The 18,019-nt window shown below is 42.0% G+C and overlaps 1 protein-coding gene across 1 annotated transcript in view; it reads right to left on the bottom strand.

Moving 5' to 3' along the window:
• ITPR1 (inositol 1,4,5-trisphosphate receptor type 1) overlaps nt 1-18,019 on the bottom strand; it is a 471,939-nt gene that overhangs the window by 88,399 nt on the left and 365,521 nt on the right. Inside the window, exons 43-45 of the mRNA XM_042782721.1 lie at nt 10,586-10,766; nt 8,466-8,719; nt 831-1,031 (exon numbers count right to left, since the gene is read on the bottom strand). Coding sequence (XP_042638655.1) covers nt 831-1,031; nt 8,466-8,719; nt 10,586-10,766 — 636 coding nt within the window. The remainder of the gene's footprint in view (nt 1-830; nt 1,032-8,465; nt 8,720-10,585; nt 10,767-18,019) is intronic.

The raw sequence follows: 18,019 nt of genomic DNA, 5'->3' as shown, positions 1-18,019 counted from the left end.
ACTCAGACCAGGTTCTTAATATACAGTGAGTTCTCTTGTAAACCATCCTCCCCTAAGTGGGCTTGTCTTCCCACATAACACAGCATCTCATACCTTTCCCGGCCATTGGCACAGGTCTGGCCATTTTAGATCTTGGCCTACTCTCTTCAGCCGGGGCAGAGCTATCACTTGGAGTTCAAAATCATATTTATCCTGGCAACCTGTGTAGAAATGTTACAAAATCTGCCAGATGCTGTGGATAATCAATGATTCTAGTCAAGAAAGGAAATACTGAGTTCCACCCAAAAATATAGTTCTTAAGAGGTCAAAGTCATAATTGGTCAGTTTAACATCCATGGTGTTAAAATCTCAACTACACATGTTCTCATGCTACTTTCAAGCTGCCCCATGCCTTCAGGCTTTCATTTTTCATGGTGTCATACATGCTCATGTTACTTTTAAGCAGTCTTATATGAAGCAAGTTTTTCTCTCCTGCTTGGTTTAAATCCCCTTCTTTGAAGTAGCTACTTTTTGAGTCTCTCCTAGCACTTAAAATAGAGCACAGTATATGGTTCTACTTAATCATCTAACTTAATCAACTCTCACTTTATTATCTATCCCTAAAAGCCAAGTTGGAATCGGATATTCAAACCAAACCAAAGATACAAGAGATAATCCCTCCAATGCTAGTTATCTGGTAAAATCTTGAAGCATCTCCACTGCTGGAAAAAGGTCTCGAGTCCCATTAACTCCATAGGTTGACAGGCAAATGCCTGTGACTTCTGAACTGGTCTCTGCCAAAAACATTTCCAAAGTGATTCTTTTCCTCTCTAAAATACAAATGGAATTACCTGGTTCTCATGGCAAGGTCCTTGGCAGTACTCGGTCAGACTCTCCAGGGTTTGATTGATCAGTGCTACATTCTTTTCATTTATATACAATCCGAGAAGACCAAGGCCTCCAGTTGTGCTTCCACAAATACAGTCTAGAAACTGTAGGGTCTCACACACCAAATTGTAGTTGGTCTTGTTATTTTGGCAACGAAGGAAATTCTGCAATTGGGCAGTCCCCAGGTCGAGGGAGCAAAGACAGAGAGAAGATGAAAAAGGTCATTCATCTTGCCATTTTCATAGTCTCAAGAGAGGTGGGGGCGCTGGATCGATCAGTAATTATGCAGAGAGATGTGCTAGACAGACCAGAAGAGCTGACATGGCCTCCCATGAGTGGTCAGCCTATGGACTCAGTCTCTGGTGACAGCTGTCAGCACTGCTGCTTGCTCTACAAGATCCTTTTAGGGATATAGTGGAGGAAAAAAAAAAAAAAAAAACACAAACTCACTGCCGTCAATCCAATTCAACTCATAGGGACCCCTCCTTCGTGGGTTTCCAAAGCGGTATATCTAAGGGAGCAGATTGCCCAATCTTCCTTCCGAGGAGTGGCTGGTGGGTTTGAACCACCAACCTTCTAGTTAGCAGTCAAATGCCTTAGACACTATGCACCAGAGCTCCTTGTAGTGGAGGACCAAATCAAAAAACCAAACTCACTGCCATGGAGTCGGAACCGACTCAGAGTGACCTCTCCTGGTGGGTTTGAACCGCCAGCCTTCTAGTTAGCAGTCAAATGCCTTAGGCACTAGGCCACCAGAGCTCTTATGGAGTGGTTCCTTTTTGAGAGCACACTTCCTGTAGCCTTTTCAAATTCTCATTTCTCTCTCATTCACCTCTTACTCCTTTTCCCCTCCCATCCCCTTCCTACTCCCAGTTGGGATTAAGTTCAAGGAAGTGTTATATTTAAAAGATGATATCATAGTTTGGGTGCTGAATGCCCAAGCTCAGAACTGGGGATGATGGTTAACTGCAAAATGAGGTGTAATAGGTTGCCTTAGGGTTAGAACAGTTTGTGCACAGTATTGTGGCTGCAAGCTGGATGATCTTGTTCCACCATTTCTGCTAAAAAGGAAGGGGCAAGAGTGCACAAGTATGTGTTCCCAGGAAAACTTCTAATGTTAATAAAAGACATGAGAGCAAGGTCCTTCCCAGCAAAAGAAACAAAGCCCATTCTACCACCTCATAAAGCAGAGTACATCTTGATGGAGAGATTTTTGTCAGAGTCTACAGTAACCTGTTCTCAAAAAGAAGCAAATAACTACAAATATTCTTTTTCTCACAGTTATAAAAGTTACATTTTACAGAGAAACTGGTACTATGAAAAGGTATACTCAAAAGTTAAAATGGACATAACCTTTGATCTGGGACAGGTATCTCAACTTTTCCAAAGGTCACTTTATGCCACTTCAGTTTTATGAGAGAGACTTAAGTTAGTACCTGTTTTTGCTAACTGAAAGAAATCTGAAGAGGATTTTCGCTTTTATGAAAAAAGGTGAAAAGCAAAACTAGCATTCAATGTTCGTTTCCTAGCGAGTTGTGAAAGAGGCAGCATGCATCCCAGGCAGTGAGGGTGGCATCACCAAGTTCCTTCCCCAGGAACTACACTCAGCATCTACCTACCATAGCTTTGAACTGTGTCTCTTAACACTGTATGTTAGTGTTAAGTTTTATGTGTTATTTGGTATGATTAGGTAGGTTATTTTTTGGGTCTAAACCAAAAAACCAAACCCCACTGCCTTCAAGTTGACGCTGACTCATAGTAACCCCATTAAGCTTCCAAGGCTGTAAATCTTTAGGGAAGTAAATTGCCTCTTCTTCATCCCACAGAGCAGCCAGTGTGTTTGAACCACCAACCTTCTGGTTAGCAGCCAAATAAATGCCTTTGCCCACTGTGCTACCAGAGTGCCCTTTTTTTTTTGGAGGGGGGCAGTTTCCTAAGAATGCATAAAAATTTTTCCTGTATAAATTGATGGTAATTCCTTCTTTGCTTTATGCTATTCTGGCTTACAAAAGGTTTCACAGGAACGCTCTACTTTCAAATAGCAGGGGAAACCTTTGATTCCACTTCTATAAAATATATACTTTAATTCACAAAATATGTACAAGTATGTTCAATACAGCACTACTTGTAACAGTGAAGAACTGGAAGTAACCTCAATGCCCAGCTGGGGATATATCAGTATTATTTAATATTATTAAATTGGAGACAGTGAGGTAGAGCCACCTGTACCCATATGGAAAGATCTCTAGGATGTACTGTTTGGTTGAAAAAAAAAGCACGTAGCAAATAATTCCATCCAAATATGGAGAAAAAGGACTAGAAGGATATAGTTCAAACCAACAAGAGTTCTCTATGGTTAGAGAGGCAGGAATGATGATCGGGGTAATTCTTTCTAATTCTAAATACTTATTTGTTATTTGAGACTTCATAGAAAGAATACATATATTTACTACAAGTATAATTAAAACATTTGTATATGTAGATTGAAAATTGGTAACCAATTCTAACATTGAACTCATCATCAAACTAGCCATCCCTCCAACTTAATCTCAGTCCCTTAAACTAAGCCTTCTTGTTGTTGTTGTTATGTGCCGTCAAGTCGGACCTGACTCATAGCGATCCCTCCTTGGGTTTCCGAGGCAGTATTGCTACGGAAGTAGATTGCCCCATCTTCCTTCCAAGGAGTGGCTGGTGGATTTGAACCACCAGCCTTCTGGTTAGCAGTCAAATGTCTTAGGCACTATGCTAAATAACTGTTCTGGTCCCAGTGGGAGGCAGAAGAAGGACAGATGATTTGGGACTAGGAAAAAAGACCTGTCAATCAACTTCTGAAAATTAGCTAGTGAATACCTTATGGATCACAGCAGAACTCTGTCTGACCTGCTTGCTCTGGACATGTTGTTAGGAAGGATCAATCACTGGAGGAAGACATCATGTATGGTCGGGGAGAGGGCCAGCAAGGGCAAGAGAGACCCTCGGTGAGATGGAGTGGCACAGTAAACACAGAATGCCGGCAATCTTGGGGATGACGTAGGGCCAAGCAACGTTTCATTCTGTGGTAGTAAGGTCAACATGACCAGATGACAGCCAACACCAAGCTTTCATAACAGGATTGGATGTTTTTCTAAGGGCTACAGAAAGGCATAGAAGAGTTTCACAGCCATTTCTATCTTGTTCCAATCCCTGAAGGAAGATGTTCCCGGGGTTAGCACCTGGCTGAGCTCCCCACACTATGTGGGGGTGTTGGAGAAGCTTTCAGGAAGAGGGCAGGGATGGAGAGGAGTCGGTTGCCCAAGGCTGAGATTCACAGCATAGCTGTCAAGGCCCATCTGCCTCCCAAACTCCTTCACACCTGCTATGCCCCTCTGTGCTCTGGCAGGATGAAATTCTTGGCATTCTTTTGCCTCCTGGGATTCAGGCACACTATTCCCTTTGCCTGTCTCTCTCTCTCTCCCACCTCTACCCTGAATAACTTCTCTTCCTCAGGATGTGGTTAAAGCTGCTTCTTTCAGGAAGCCCTCCTGGGTCTTCCCCACCCCCACTCCATGAGATCAGAGCACTAAGACCTGAGGACTGCTCACACCACTGTGTGCCCAGCAGTTGTTGTTGTTGTTGTTGTTGTTATGTGCCGTCGAGTCGGCCCCGACTCATAGCGACCCCTCCTTGGGTTTCCGAGGCAGTATCACTACGGAAGTAGGATTGTCCAGCAGTTAGTATAGGTAATATTAGGTACTTTGTAAACACTGGCTGAAATGATCCAAATCAAATAGGATGGATAGAAAGAAGGGAACTTGGCAAGTCATGGAGGTTAGCTAGGAGCACATGCTTCAAACTGCCCATGAAGGATAGTTTGTTGCCTTTTCTTGAAAGCCTCTCCTATATCTTATGGTTTCACATGTGTTTACCCAGAATCTTCCCTTCTCTAACTCAAATCCATTTCCTCTCATCCTTCTACAAAAAAGAAGCACGTCGCTCACTGAAAGACAATCACTCTTTATACATTCAGAGGAAAGAATTACCTTTAGCACACACCACCCCCTTGTCTAGGCTAGGCAAGAACAATCCTGTTCATTTTGTGGTCTTTCTTGGAGGGCCAGAGTCTGAGTTGAGATGGGTGGATTAAGAAATTGAGGCCTTCCATAGAGGACTTCAAGTCTACTATAGACTTCAGTGGAGAGAGATTAGGACCTACATTCATTAACCAGAGGAGAAGCAAAACTATCTTCTCAGGTAGGTAAATGTGGAAAAAGCACACATAAAATGGTTAAAGAACAGTCTTTTCCATCAGGTTTCTAACTACTGCAAACAAGGCTTGCTTAAGGCAGCAACTGTCAATTTGGCAAAGCCCAACCTGGTGACTATCCTAATAACATTTACCAACAGGAAAGTGAAGGTTATAAATATGACAAGAAACTCTGGGCGAGAGCCAAAGAGCACTGCTATGAGACTGAAGCTCATCTCTCTCTAAGTTTACCTGCATTTCTCTACACCAACCAAAAACCAAACCGTGGCTGTCTGGTTGATTCCAAGTGATGGCAACCCCACATGTGTCCGAGTAGAACTGCACTTCGTAGGATTTTCAATGACTGTAATCCTTTGGAAGCAGATCATCAGGCCTTTCCTCTGAGGTGCCTCTGAGAGGGCGTGAACTGCTAATCTTTCAGTTAGTAGTTCAGTGCTTAACCACCTGTGCCACTAAAGATTCCCTTCCTTAACACCAAGGAACCTAAAATTCTCTCCTTAAGAGAATGCCTTCTCTCTTGAAGCCACAAGAAACCCTGACCTGATGATTAACCCTCTGGAACACTCTCAACAGAGTAGAAGTCAGGGTACTTTATTCCCACTTAAAAACATCATCTTAAGAACTGAATGCCTACAAATATAATTTCACTGGAGCAGGTCACTCCCTCAGAGAGTTGAAATTTAATAGGATTTTTAAAAAGATGATGCTAACGTCCATCCTTGCAAACCATTGGTCCAGATCATTGGTTTTCCAATTGGGCCCTGCAGAGCCCTGGGAGTTCCCAGAAGGCTTTCTCTCAGGGGTGCCTATATTCCTAGTACTCTCTAGACTCGACTCTGACAGAGCATTCATCTGCTTTATTTAGTACGTTTCTGCATAAGACATTGTTCAAATAAAGAATTCTGTGGCTAAAAGCAAGTTTGAAAATCAGTGAATAGAATAATCTTCATGAAATCCTCAAACGTTAAGTTGCTAGGTCTATAAATATACTTAAACTCACTCTAGCATTGTTTTCCATAGAGGAACCACCAGAGAACTGAATTTCGGAAGGACCTCATTAAAAGGTGCTTCTGCCTCTGGTGTTCTTAGGACTTTAGTATTAAGGAGAGTTTTGTGAAGAGTTCAGGTAAAAACTAAATAATGGAGACTTCCAAACAAGAAATGATGAAAACGTATAATTAACGCCCTATTCTTCCCCCATGGTGCAAGTTAGATGTGTTGGTGAAGAAGGGAAGGTCAGGGAGAGATGGAAGACAGCCTGGTCTTGAAACAAGAATCTTGTTTTAAAACAAGCACCTTAGTACTGCCCTTAGGACACTGACAGAGATATTCTAATCAAAGACATTTAGTGTTTTGTTAGTTCAGAACTCAGTAAAGATATTAGCTCTTCTCAGAAGCTTTCCTGGACCCCACACTAGGTTCTCCTCTTCTGCACTCACAGAGCCCTGAAATCACACCATGTTAGCTCTTATCATGCTGTACTGTAATCTCTCGTTTGCTCAAATGTCCCCTGCCCAGACTCTCATCTCTCACAAGGCAGGATACTGTCTCCATCACCACCAGTGCCAGGCACAGCTCATGCACTCACCAATATTGTTTAAATGAACATACACACACACAGGCAACAGCTCTACCTTCTTTCCATCTGGAGGCTAAAGTTGGTGAAGACCAGTAACAATCGTGTAGGGCAACAGTACATGACACTGATCACCATAATAAGCCCAGAAGTAGTGCCAAGCCATAGAGATGCCACAACCGAGCTGTGCACGCTTTGTTTTCCTGGAGGTGGGATAGTCTGGCTTTCTATGGTGTCATCCACACTCTCTCAGCACATCTCCTTCATGTTTATTGGTGTTGACAATGTAAGATCAAAACACAGACTACTACATCAGGGACACTATTTGCCATTAGAAAGAAGAATCTCAGCCAATGAGAGTAGTCAAATCCTCAGCTTTTGGGTTATGTATGCTTTGCTCTGCCTGACTGAGGTAAGCAGTCCCAGGCACACAGAATGACGGCTATGAAGTTCTAAGCCCAAAAAAAGTCTGAAAACCATGGAATTGGATAATCTTTATATAACCTTCAAATTTTAAATTGCCAGGTCAGACGTCAACAGGGATTAAGCAGCAGAGGGAAAAAGAGCACAGCTCCCTCTAGAGGGGAAGCAGATGCTGCTGTATAACCAACTGTGCAGCACCATGGTCCGGCTTGGCTAATACTGGAGTTTTCGGTGAAATCGTGTCACTTTGAAATACGAGCCAGATTTGGCCAGTGGATGATCTCAAAGCTAAATGTTAAAGTTCTGGCTCTTAAAACCGATTTGATTAAAAATAAAAACAGCCATAGAAGGTATTAATATTGCAGATTTCACCTGGATCCACTTCATTGTTCTGTTTTACTGTTGGACAACCTTCTCAATATAATTTCTTGCTTACCCAATCTACTCATAGTCTGTGGCAGGTTTTAAGAGCAGCTAACTGTGGCAGCACACAATGCAGTGGATTAGGGGGTGGCTCTCAAGTCACACGGTGGAGAAATTCACCAATGCAAAAATTTAAAAGCTGCGCTCCTCTCGTCAGGTTTGGGCGAGGATTATTTCCATTCAATATCACGAAACTTCCATACTATGAATCAAGTACACAAAACCACCACTGCCAACTTGTGTATTTTAGAAGGAAGTATTTAATTCCTCAGAGGAATTGTTCAGACACATTTTTATTATGTCTTATTCTTTGCTTTCATCCTCACACCATTCAGGCAGAGAGGGGTAGTTCCCCAGGTTCAAGAGTCAGCAGCAAAACTAGACAAAAAGGCCAAGGAGCCAGTACTTCCACACGCTTCTCTTGAGCAGTGAAAAGCTTCTACAGACCTGTGTGCATTAGACCTTCTGAGTCGATTCTGACCCCTGGCAACCCAACAGGTCAGAATAGAACTGCTCTGTAGGGTTTTTAATGGCAGATTTTTCAGAAGTAGATGGTCAGATCTTTCTTCCAAGGTGCCTCTGGAACTGCCAACCTTTCAGTTAGCAGCCGAGCATATTAACCATTTGTACTACCCAGGGACTCTCATGCGACACAGACACATAAACACAACCATTTAACATCTATCTATCCATCTATCTGTGGACTTGGCACTACATTGGTGAGCAAAGAGAGGTGGCTCTGTCCCTGTGGTGACACTGGGGAAGACAGATATAGCAGTACATCAGCTACCCAGACTTTCACGTCAAAGAACCATCCTGAATCCTGAATCCAAGGAAACATGCTGAAATTAGAAGAGCTGAATGTGAGAGTGGGTGGCAGCAACTGTGTGGAAGCCAGGCCCTCACGCCTTGACTCTGTTCCCAGGCTCTCACCTGCAGGTCTCGGTTATGGTTCTCACACAGGAGCTGCAGGAAGCGGAGGATGGGCTGCATGATGGTGATGACTGCACTCATCTCCAGGTCATCCTTAGTCTTGTCGGTGTTGGCCTGGGTGCCCTCCCCTGACTGGTAGTGGTCTTCAGGGTCAGCCTCTCTCCGGAAAGTAGTGAAGGCTTTCCTGGTAGCAGCAGAGGCCTCCAGGAGCTGATCTCGGACCTCCTCTGTTATTTGTGTGGAGGGCTCTTTGGCTAGAAGACAAACATAAGACAGTGAATACTGCTTAATCCTGAGGAACACAGTTCACCACTCCAAACGTACAGTTCAGAGACAGTAAGCTCCTGTATTCACTAGAGATTCCCAAGGCTAGCAAAACACACCAAGGCGTCCTCAGATAGAATTAAAACTGAGTCAAGCCCCACCAGCTTGCTCCAGGTGCTAGGCTTACACACTGAGTTTTAGAGGAAAAGGCATAGTACAGGTTCTATCAACCTAATGCATCTATGGCTCTGGGCCCCAGCTTCCTCATCTGTAAAATGGGGAAAGCACTGGTAATTCTTCCTGGAAATGTTCCTGAGATGTTCAACACAACACTAATCACAATAGTAATTACTGATATTACAATGATGATTGAAACTGAGCACCTTGCTAGGTAATAAGATACTGTGATTAAGTACTTTATTTGTATCATCTCATCTAATCCTCACAACTACCCTGAGAGGTAACCTCTGAGTTTAACCCAAGGGCATTATAATTGGAGTACAGACTGCCTGGGTTAGAATCCTGGAGCCACTGTGACGAGCCGCATGCTTGACAAGTTAATTGCCATCTCTGTGACTTGGTTTCCTCATCTGTAAAACAAGGATTATAATTTTTATCTATTTTACATGGTTAATTTGAGTTAATAATGAAAAGAACTTTGAATAGTGCCTGGTTCATAGGAAGTACTTAGTGAATATTAATCATTTTTTCTCCTTGTTATATCTATTTTAGGCTGAAAGTTCAATTGTTTGAATTTACCAGTCGCTATGTGGAAAAAAGATATGGCAGTCTGCGCTAGTAAAGATTTATAGCCTTGGAAACCCTATGGCCGGTTCTACTCTGTCCTATAGGGTCCCTATGAGTTGGAATCAACTAGACAGCAATAGGTTTTTTATTTGGCTAGGCTGATGGTTTTCAAGTGGGGGTGATTTTGCCCTGTTCCCCCAGAGAACATTTGATAATACCTGGAGACAGTTTTGATTTTCATGACTGAGGGTAAAAGGTGAGGAAACAGTGTGCTACTACTGGTTGTTGTTATGTGCTGTCAAGTCAATTTGGACTCACAGTGACCCCATGTGACAAAGTAGAACTTCCTCATAGTGTTTTCCAGGGTGAAATCTTTACAGGAGCAGATCACAAGATCTTTCTCCCATGGAGCCAGTGGGTGGGGTAGGTTCAAACCGCCAACCTCTTGGTAAGCAGCTGAGTGCTTAACCATTGCACATCAGCACTCCTAGTGGAGAGGGGGTAGGAATGTTGCCAAACATCTTATAATGCACAAGACAGCCCCTACGACAAAGGATTATCCCAATGTTGTGCTGGAGTTGAGAAACCCAGTTCTCAACCTAAAAAATCAAGGTCAGAGCATGTTAATGAACTTGCCTAAGGCAGTTGACTCCAAAACTGTGCTACACTCACCAATACTACTTCTTTTCCATGGAACAAAATGGATAAAAAGTTTTATGAATTTTTGAATACTTTGAAAAACAAGGGAAAGTTAGCCAACAAAGGACTGACATCTAGTTTTAAACTGAACATTGTCCCCAATATCCTCTACCATTAAATGGTAATCACAGGAAAATAATATTAATAATCCATTTCCTGCCACTATAGCCTTAAGTTAGGTTAAAAAGAATGCTTAATAATTTACTGAATAAGAAAATTCTTCAAAGCAGTAGAATTTCAACTTCGGTTGCTTAAGAATTATATTGTAAGCAGACTGGTTTTCTCCTTCTGAAACCCCCAGTTCAGAACACATTTTGGAATCCAGAAGTAATGAAACAAAGGAAGGAACACAAGGTGCCCCTCTGCTATTCTCAGAATAACAGCAGGCACTGCACACAGGTGACCATTACCTTTTTTACGTGAAGGGGCATCCTTGTCTGTCTCATCATCTTTCTTTTTATTTCCCAAGTCACTGGTGTTCACTGTCACTGTTGCCTTGATTTCTTGTTGGGCAACCTTCATTCGGTCATAGAAAACCTTGAAAAATTTCTCCGACTTCTTATCTTCTGTCAGCCGGCAGAAAAAGGAGTGCTGCCAAAGAAAATCCAGATTTTTTTTAACACCAGGACAGATTCGTTACTACCACCACCCCAATCTTTCTGCCTTTGAAAACATTGAAACCTAACACATATCAGTGTTAGCCAAGAAACCTCAGAAATCATCTCAATTTAGACCAAGGTTAAATACTCAGTCATATAATATTATTCTCTGGATTCTAAGGCCTAGAGGCTCTCTACATGGAGCCTTTAAAATAAATTGCCATGGAATTTCTTAATTGGAGCTGTCATAGAAGTTTGAAGTATGCTATGGTGTGGTGGGCAGATTTTAGTCAACTAAGATCGCACACGCAAAAAACCTTCAGCTTCATTAACAATGGGAATGAAATATTATTATTATGGGACTAGTCACTAGTTTAAAGACTATTAGTGAGCTCTTCCTCTATACACAGCCATATGAAAGACAGGAAGATGAGCAAGACATGCTATCTGCCCCTATCAAGCTCACTATCTGGTTAGGATGCATGTCCATTGTTATTAGTTGCTGCCAAGTCAGATCTGTCTCATGGAGACCCCAATACAACAGAATGAAGCATTTGCCCAGTTCTGTGACATCTTCATAACTGTTGGTCTGCTTGTGTGCATTGGTGCAGCCACTGTGTATTTTGAGTACTCTCTAACCTAGGCTGCTTGTCTCCCAGTACTATGTTGGACAGTAATATATATCATATGTATGAATATCATATATATGATTTTTGGTATAACCCTAACTCACTGCCATTGAGTCGATTCTAACTCACAGCGACCCCCTGTGCGTTTCCAAGGCATTAAATCTTTACAAAAGTAGATTGCCCAGTCTTCCTTCCATGGAATGGCTGGTGGGTTTGAACCACCAGCCTTCTATCTTCCTTCCATGGAATGGCTGGTGGGTTTGAACCACCAGCCTTCTAGTTAGCAGTCAAATGCCTTAGGCACTACACGCCACCAGAGCTCCTTATGATACACACACACACACACACACAAGTAACATGTGCATTACTGATTTTTGCCAACTGTACAATCATCCCCCCACACACCAGAGCATTATTTTCATAAGTGGACTATGTCCATTTTTTTTAAACATGTTCCTGACTTCAATTTCTATTTCTGATGACATGAAAACTTCACTTAAGGTAGGTATTAATTTTAAAGTTCTTGAAATTTAAGCCAAAACAATTTACATAAAGAGCAAAAGTGATATATAAAATTTAATTTTGTAATTTCCTGATAAAATATCATCATTCTTGTGAATGGAGCAATGGGACACCATGTTGAAACCAAAGAGTATGAATGCACAAAGAACTACAAGTTACTAAGTAAGAAATGGTCCTAGGTCTTACACTAAAAGAACAAGATGTTGTTTATATTTTATTGCTTTCAGAAATCTTAAATTGAAACCTAATTATGATAAAAAGTAACATTTTCAGACTATTTTTATACATATAAGCAGGAGATTAGAGAAAACGAATAGAAGGAAAGAAAATGAACAGAATGTTATGATTTACCTGTGATATGGGAGGACAGGTAAATAACACCAAAATTCACTAGAAATACCACGAAACATGTGGTATATATGCATGAATACGCTATGCCAGGACTGTTTGATGTGTGGGCACGTTATTTGCAAAAAATACAGCATTCTGTTGTAATACATAAAGTTTCCATTGGCTAAACCTTGGAAGTAGATTACCAGGCCTTTCTCCCTTGTTTCACTCTGGAAGCTCTGCTACAATCATCTACCACAGGTGATGCTGCTGGTATTTGAAATACCATTGACATAGCTTCCAGCATCATAGCAAAACACAAGCCAGAACAGTAGGCCAAACTGACAGGTAGTGGACCATGTCCCTAAGTAAGAGTAAAATGTGCAAGTGAAAGGGCTTCACTGAATTATATATATATAAATGGTTGAAGGGGGAAATGTTTTTATTTTATATACATATTTTACCACAACAAAAATATTTTTAAAAAGTGCTACATAAGCTATACAGACAATCATATGATAGATGTTCAGGGCTGGCAAGGATGACATTGGGCTGGAATGATCCCAAAGTCATGGAAAACACAGTTTTCCAATCAGGTCTTGAAGGACAGGTAAGGGTGGTAAGATGGAGAAGCTCAAAATTAACAGGTAGTTTGCCTCTTAGATACACATTTGTTTTTGGACCTACTGCAAGCAATAGTATACACTGTTGATATAAAAACACAATATGGTATCTCAACTTCATTTATGAGTATTCGCTTTCACCCCTTTGCAAACACCACACTGTTGTGAATTATTTACATAAAAATACAATACGGTCATTTCCAGAGGAGTAAAACAAAGCTCCAAACAATGTATCTGCTTCTCCCAATGGAATATTTCTGCCAATTTTATATCCTCCCCCTTACAGCAGTAACCCAGGCTTACAATCTGAGATAGTAAAAAAATCTTAGCAGTTTTTTGAAGGTCCCTAACTCCAACTCTCCCTTACAGATGCCCTCACTGTCTGATTCAGCAGCCCCTAGCCCATCATGGTCCCTTTTAGCTACTACCCCATATATAGATGCTTGTCTGTCCTGTTTGCCAACAAAGCACTTCTCAGCTGCACTCTTTCTTCTCTGCCTATCATCCTTTAGCCTCTAGCCATCTTCTCACATACAACATACAAAATATATATAACATTTCTACTTGTGCTTCCTGGCTCTATCCCTCCAACTGCTCCCAAATACTAGTGCCCAAGTCATCAACTCCCTACTGCTTAGTCTCATCATTTCGTGTCACCAAGTCCTCCAAGATGCCCACTCTTTGAACTGTCCATGCCTTTACTATCCTCTATCACCTTTTAAAGCCAAACCAAAAACCTGTTGCCATCAGGTTGATTCTGACTCATGGTGACCTCAGTATTAGAGTACAGCTGAGCTCCATCGTTTGCTATCAGCTGCTAACCTAAAGGTACCTAAAGGTTGATGGTTTGAACCCATCTTGTAGTGCTGTAGAAGAAAGGCCTGGCAATCTGCTTCTGTTAACAATTATAGCCAAGAAAACTCTAAGGAGCAGCTCTATGTTGTGACATACGGGGACCGCCATGAGTCAGAATTGATTCAACAGCAATGAATTCCTGTTTTCTTTTTAAATCTTTACAGATTCTGTGGTGCCACTAGTTGGGTCTGTACTGCCCACCCTTCAGTTAGTAGCTGAGCATAAACCATATGTGCCACCTAGGACCCTTGCCATCTCTCTTTACTGCCTTTTAATTTCTTTTAGGTTTCCTACTATTGCTTCCTTCTTTCTATCCATTCATGCATCCATCCACCCACTATTTACTGTGTACCTGTCATGAATTAAAATAAATAAATAAAAGAGCTCTGGTGGTGCTGTACCTAAGGTATTCAAATGCTAACCAGAAGGTTGGTAGTTCAAACCCACCAGCTGCTCTGTGGAAGGAAGATGGTGCAACCTACTTCTGTACAGATTTACCACCTTAGAAACCCAAAAGGGGTTGCTATGAGTCAGAACTGACTTGATGGCAGTGAGTTGGTTTTTTTTGTCAGGAATTGGGCCCTGTGACCATCCCATAAGATACGATGGGAACAAAAATGAGTCTAGACCCTGCTCCCACAGAATTGGCAGCCTGGAGGGGAAAAGACACAGTAATTCAATTATCACCCTAATAACTTTTAAATATAAACTAAAATAGTGTTTTATCCCTATAAAACTGATGCACAAGATGACTGTTGAACAGGACTGTGGCACACACTCCACAGCCATTTCCCAGTCTTCTTTGCTTTTCCTGGCTCTTCCTGTGGTTAAGTCCCTGTCATCCTTTGGTCTCTCCACTAATATGCCCTCCTCAGTGACATCTATCTAAAGTAGCTCCTGATATAGTCTGTTGCTTATTCTTACATATCCATCTACTGGTCACCCCAACAGATGTCAATTGATATTGTCAGAGTAAGGAAGCCTCCTTTGAAATGAGAGAAGGGCAAGGACCAGAGGATTATTCACTTCTATATATGTTTCTAAGTGACCACTATATTTATTGTTTCTCTTCATAGCAGGTGGTCTCTGGTATTACACTGTAGTGTTTACTGTTCACCAACATATTGTCTGTCTTACACAGAGTATAAGCTTGCTGAGGGTAGGAGGCTCACTTGTTTGGTTCACAGCTGTCTTCAGAGCACCTAGAAGAGGTCTACCACATAGAAGGTGCTCAAAGACTATATAATGAAAGAATGATATAACCCAACATGTTGTGGATCCTCTTAACTGGATCCCCTCATCAGATCCTGCTTATGTTCAGTGGATATAACAGAAATAAAGCTCCAACATGAATTAATTCTGGAGAATTCTTCAAACAGGAGAAGGTAAGGTCCAACTGCTCATTTTTTTGAGAGTCAATGCAAACAAAACTAGATGTGGAAAGACTAAGAACTCAACTTACAACTACCTAATTATGGTGAAGAAATTTTCTACCAAGACAAGCCATACAACATCTCACCCACCCAGAGTCATGGGGAAACAGCTAACTAAAGCTACAGTCCCATCAAAAGGTAGCGCCTAGAGCAAGGAACTGTAACTGCTACCCCAGCAGTCTTCTCATCGCATAGAGGCATCTTAACAAACGTTCAGGGACAATCTGGCCATTCAAGGAAATACAAATACTTTAAGTAGGTAAATAAAGCTTGCTATCTATCATCTATAATTGCACCACATGGCACACACAGATAGCATGCTAGAAATTGTACCACTTCAGTGTTTAGCCAGTTAACCCAACGGATGTCAGCTGATTTGGTCAGAGTAAGGAAACCTGTTGTGAAATGAGAGAAGAGCAAGGGTCGGAGAATTATTTGCTTCTATATGTGTTTATGGAGTCTCTGGCTGGTGTAAGCTGCTAATGTGCTTGGCTGCTAACCAAAAGGTAGGAGGTTTGAGTCTACCCTGAGGTATACTGGAAGAAAGTCCTGGTGATCTACTTTAAAAAAATCAGCCACTGAAAACTCTGTGGAGCACAGTTCTACTCTGGCACACACGGGTCACTGTGAGTTGGAATTAACTTGATGACAATAGTTTATATATGTTTCTGCAATGACCAGTTTATTTATTTTACATTATCTCCATCAGCCCTAATGGTACAGTGGTTAAGCACTAGGGCAGTTTGAGTCAGAATCAACTTGACTACAACAGGTTATCTACACCAGTTCTCATTTCTTCAAGGATTTGAGGCAGCTTTATAAATAGAAGGCATGCAACAAAACAATAAAATACAGAGTAGGGTTCAGAAGGCATGAGGAACCATAGAAAACCAGAACTGGAAAAGGTGGGTGGGTGGATGTGGGAGCATCAAATATGCAGAGATGATTCAGGGTATTTCATGCGTGGCTCAGCAGTACCTGGCCATCAAGCTGGAGAGAGGCTGTGGTGAAATGAAATGTGAAATGCGGCCTTTTGCCTTGGTTCTTTGGAATAACACCTTGAGAGGTTTTCCCCCTACACCCTAAAATGTTACCTTTCCCCTAGTTTCTACCCCAGAGGGTTTGTTACTTTTGTCCTGATTGATTAACACTTCCTGGGCAAGCTGTAAACAACTTGACTTTTTGTCTGGTGCTGGGTGGCAGTCTGCCCTGTGACTGGTATGTATCTTGTAGGGATTGGTCAATAGGCTATGCAAATGAACTGAGTTGTAACCCAGCCACACCTACTATGCAAATGAAGTATCAGTGGCCTACAGAGAGGGAATCAGTCAATTTGTAGCCCTGGTGGGAATGCCAGGCCTTGAAATTGACAAGGAATTTGTATATATAGGCATGCTTTGTTTTATTGTGTTTCACTTTATTGCACTTCTCAGATAATGCATTTTTTACAAGTTGAAAGTTCATGGCAATCCTGCATTAAGCAAGTCTATCCACATTTTGCAACAGCATGTGCTCACTTTGTGACTCTGTCACATTTAGAAATTTTCACAGTATTTCAAACTTTTTTATAATGCTATTGTACACTTAAACTAAAAAACCAAACTCACTGCCCTCCAGTTGATTAGACCCATGGCGACCCCTCCTTGAGTTTCCAAGGCAGTATCTCTACGGAAGTAGATTGCTCAATCTTCCTTCAGAGGGGTGGCAGGTGGGTTTGAACTGCTAGCCTCCTGGTTAGCAGTCAAATGCCTTAGGCACTATGCTACCAGAGCTCCCAAATAGCCTAAACATAACTTTTATATGCACTGGGAAGCCAAAGATTTGTTTGACTCACTTTATCGTGATATTTGCTTTATTGTGGTAATCTGGAACCAAACCCATAATATCTCTAATGTATGTCTGTATACGAAGCCAGGCCGCAGGGGTTTTTCAGAGAGACAGAAGAGGAGAAGCAGCAGAAGGAAGAAAGAAGAACAAGGAAGCAGGGGACAAGGGGCAAGGATCCTCCTACAAGCACTGTTTACATGGGTGAAGGGCTGTAACCCTGAAGACAGTGACAGGCTTGGAAGGGGCCCAGTGGCAGAGTTGGCAGTGAGAGGGCCAGAAGAGGCCTAGTGACAGAGCTGGTAGTGACAGATGGCAGAGCTGAGAGGTGTCTGCAGGGGCCAAGAGTAGGCATGCATGGCTAGGAGCAGCTGAGAGGGCCGTCCTGCACTGAAGAAGGGAGACATTGCCTCCTTGGTTCCTGATCCTGATCCTGAGTTATAGCCTGTTGATCCTGATCTTGGATTGTACTATGTTCCTTAGTAAACCACTTAAGTGTAAGTATTGCCTGTGAATTCTATGTGGTCACTACAACAGATTATCAAACCCAGAAGAGAAGTAGAGTGTGCCATGAGAGGTACAGCTGATGTTAGAATTGGTAAAAAGTTGCAAGGTAGAGGTATGTTTGACCTCTACATCATAGGAATCCAGCTTTGGGCTGATCCTGGTCTTTATAGCCCTTCCTCAACTTAAGCAGGTTCTGATGCTACTATAACTTCCACTCCCACAATTTTATAGAGGCTGAGTCAGATTTGTGGGGAAGCTCTGGTGGAGCAGTAGGAAGGACATTTGCCTGCTAACCAGAAGGTCAGTGGTTCAAACCCACCAGAGGCTCCACAGGAGGAAGATGAGGCAATCTACTTCTGTAAAGATTTACTGCCTTGGAAACCCAATGGGGGTCGCTATGAGTCAGAACTGACTTGATGGCAGTGGGTTTTCTTGGCTATAATTTTTATAGGAACAAATTGCCAGGTCTTTCTCCCATGGAGCTGCTGAGGAGTTTCAAACTGCCAACCACTTGGTTAGTGG

The sequence above is a fragment of the Orycteropus afer genome, unplaced genomic scaffold (genome assembly GCF_000298275.1).
Source record: "Orycteropus afer afer isolate SDZICR_OR568_19922 unplaced genomic scaffold, OryAfe1.0 scaffold00429, whole genome shotgun sequence".
NCBI lineage: Eukaryota > Metazoa > Chordata > Mammalia > Tubulidentata > Orycteropodidae > Orycteropus > Orycteropus afer.
Note: the sequence above shows the minus strand (reverse complement) of the source record. Positions and strands in the feature narration are given on the sequence as shown.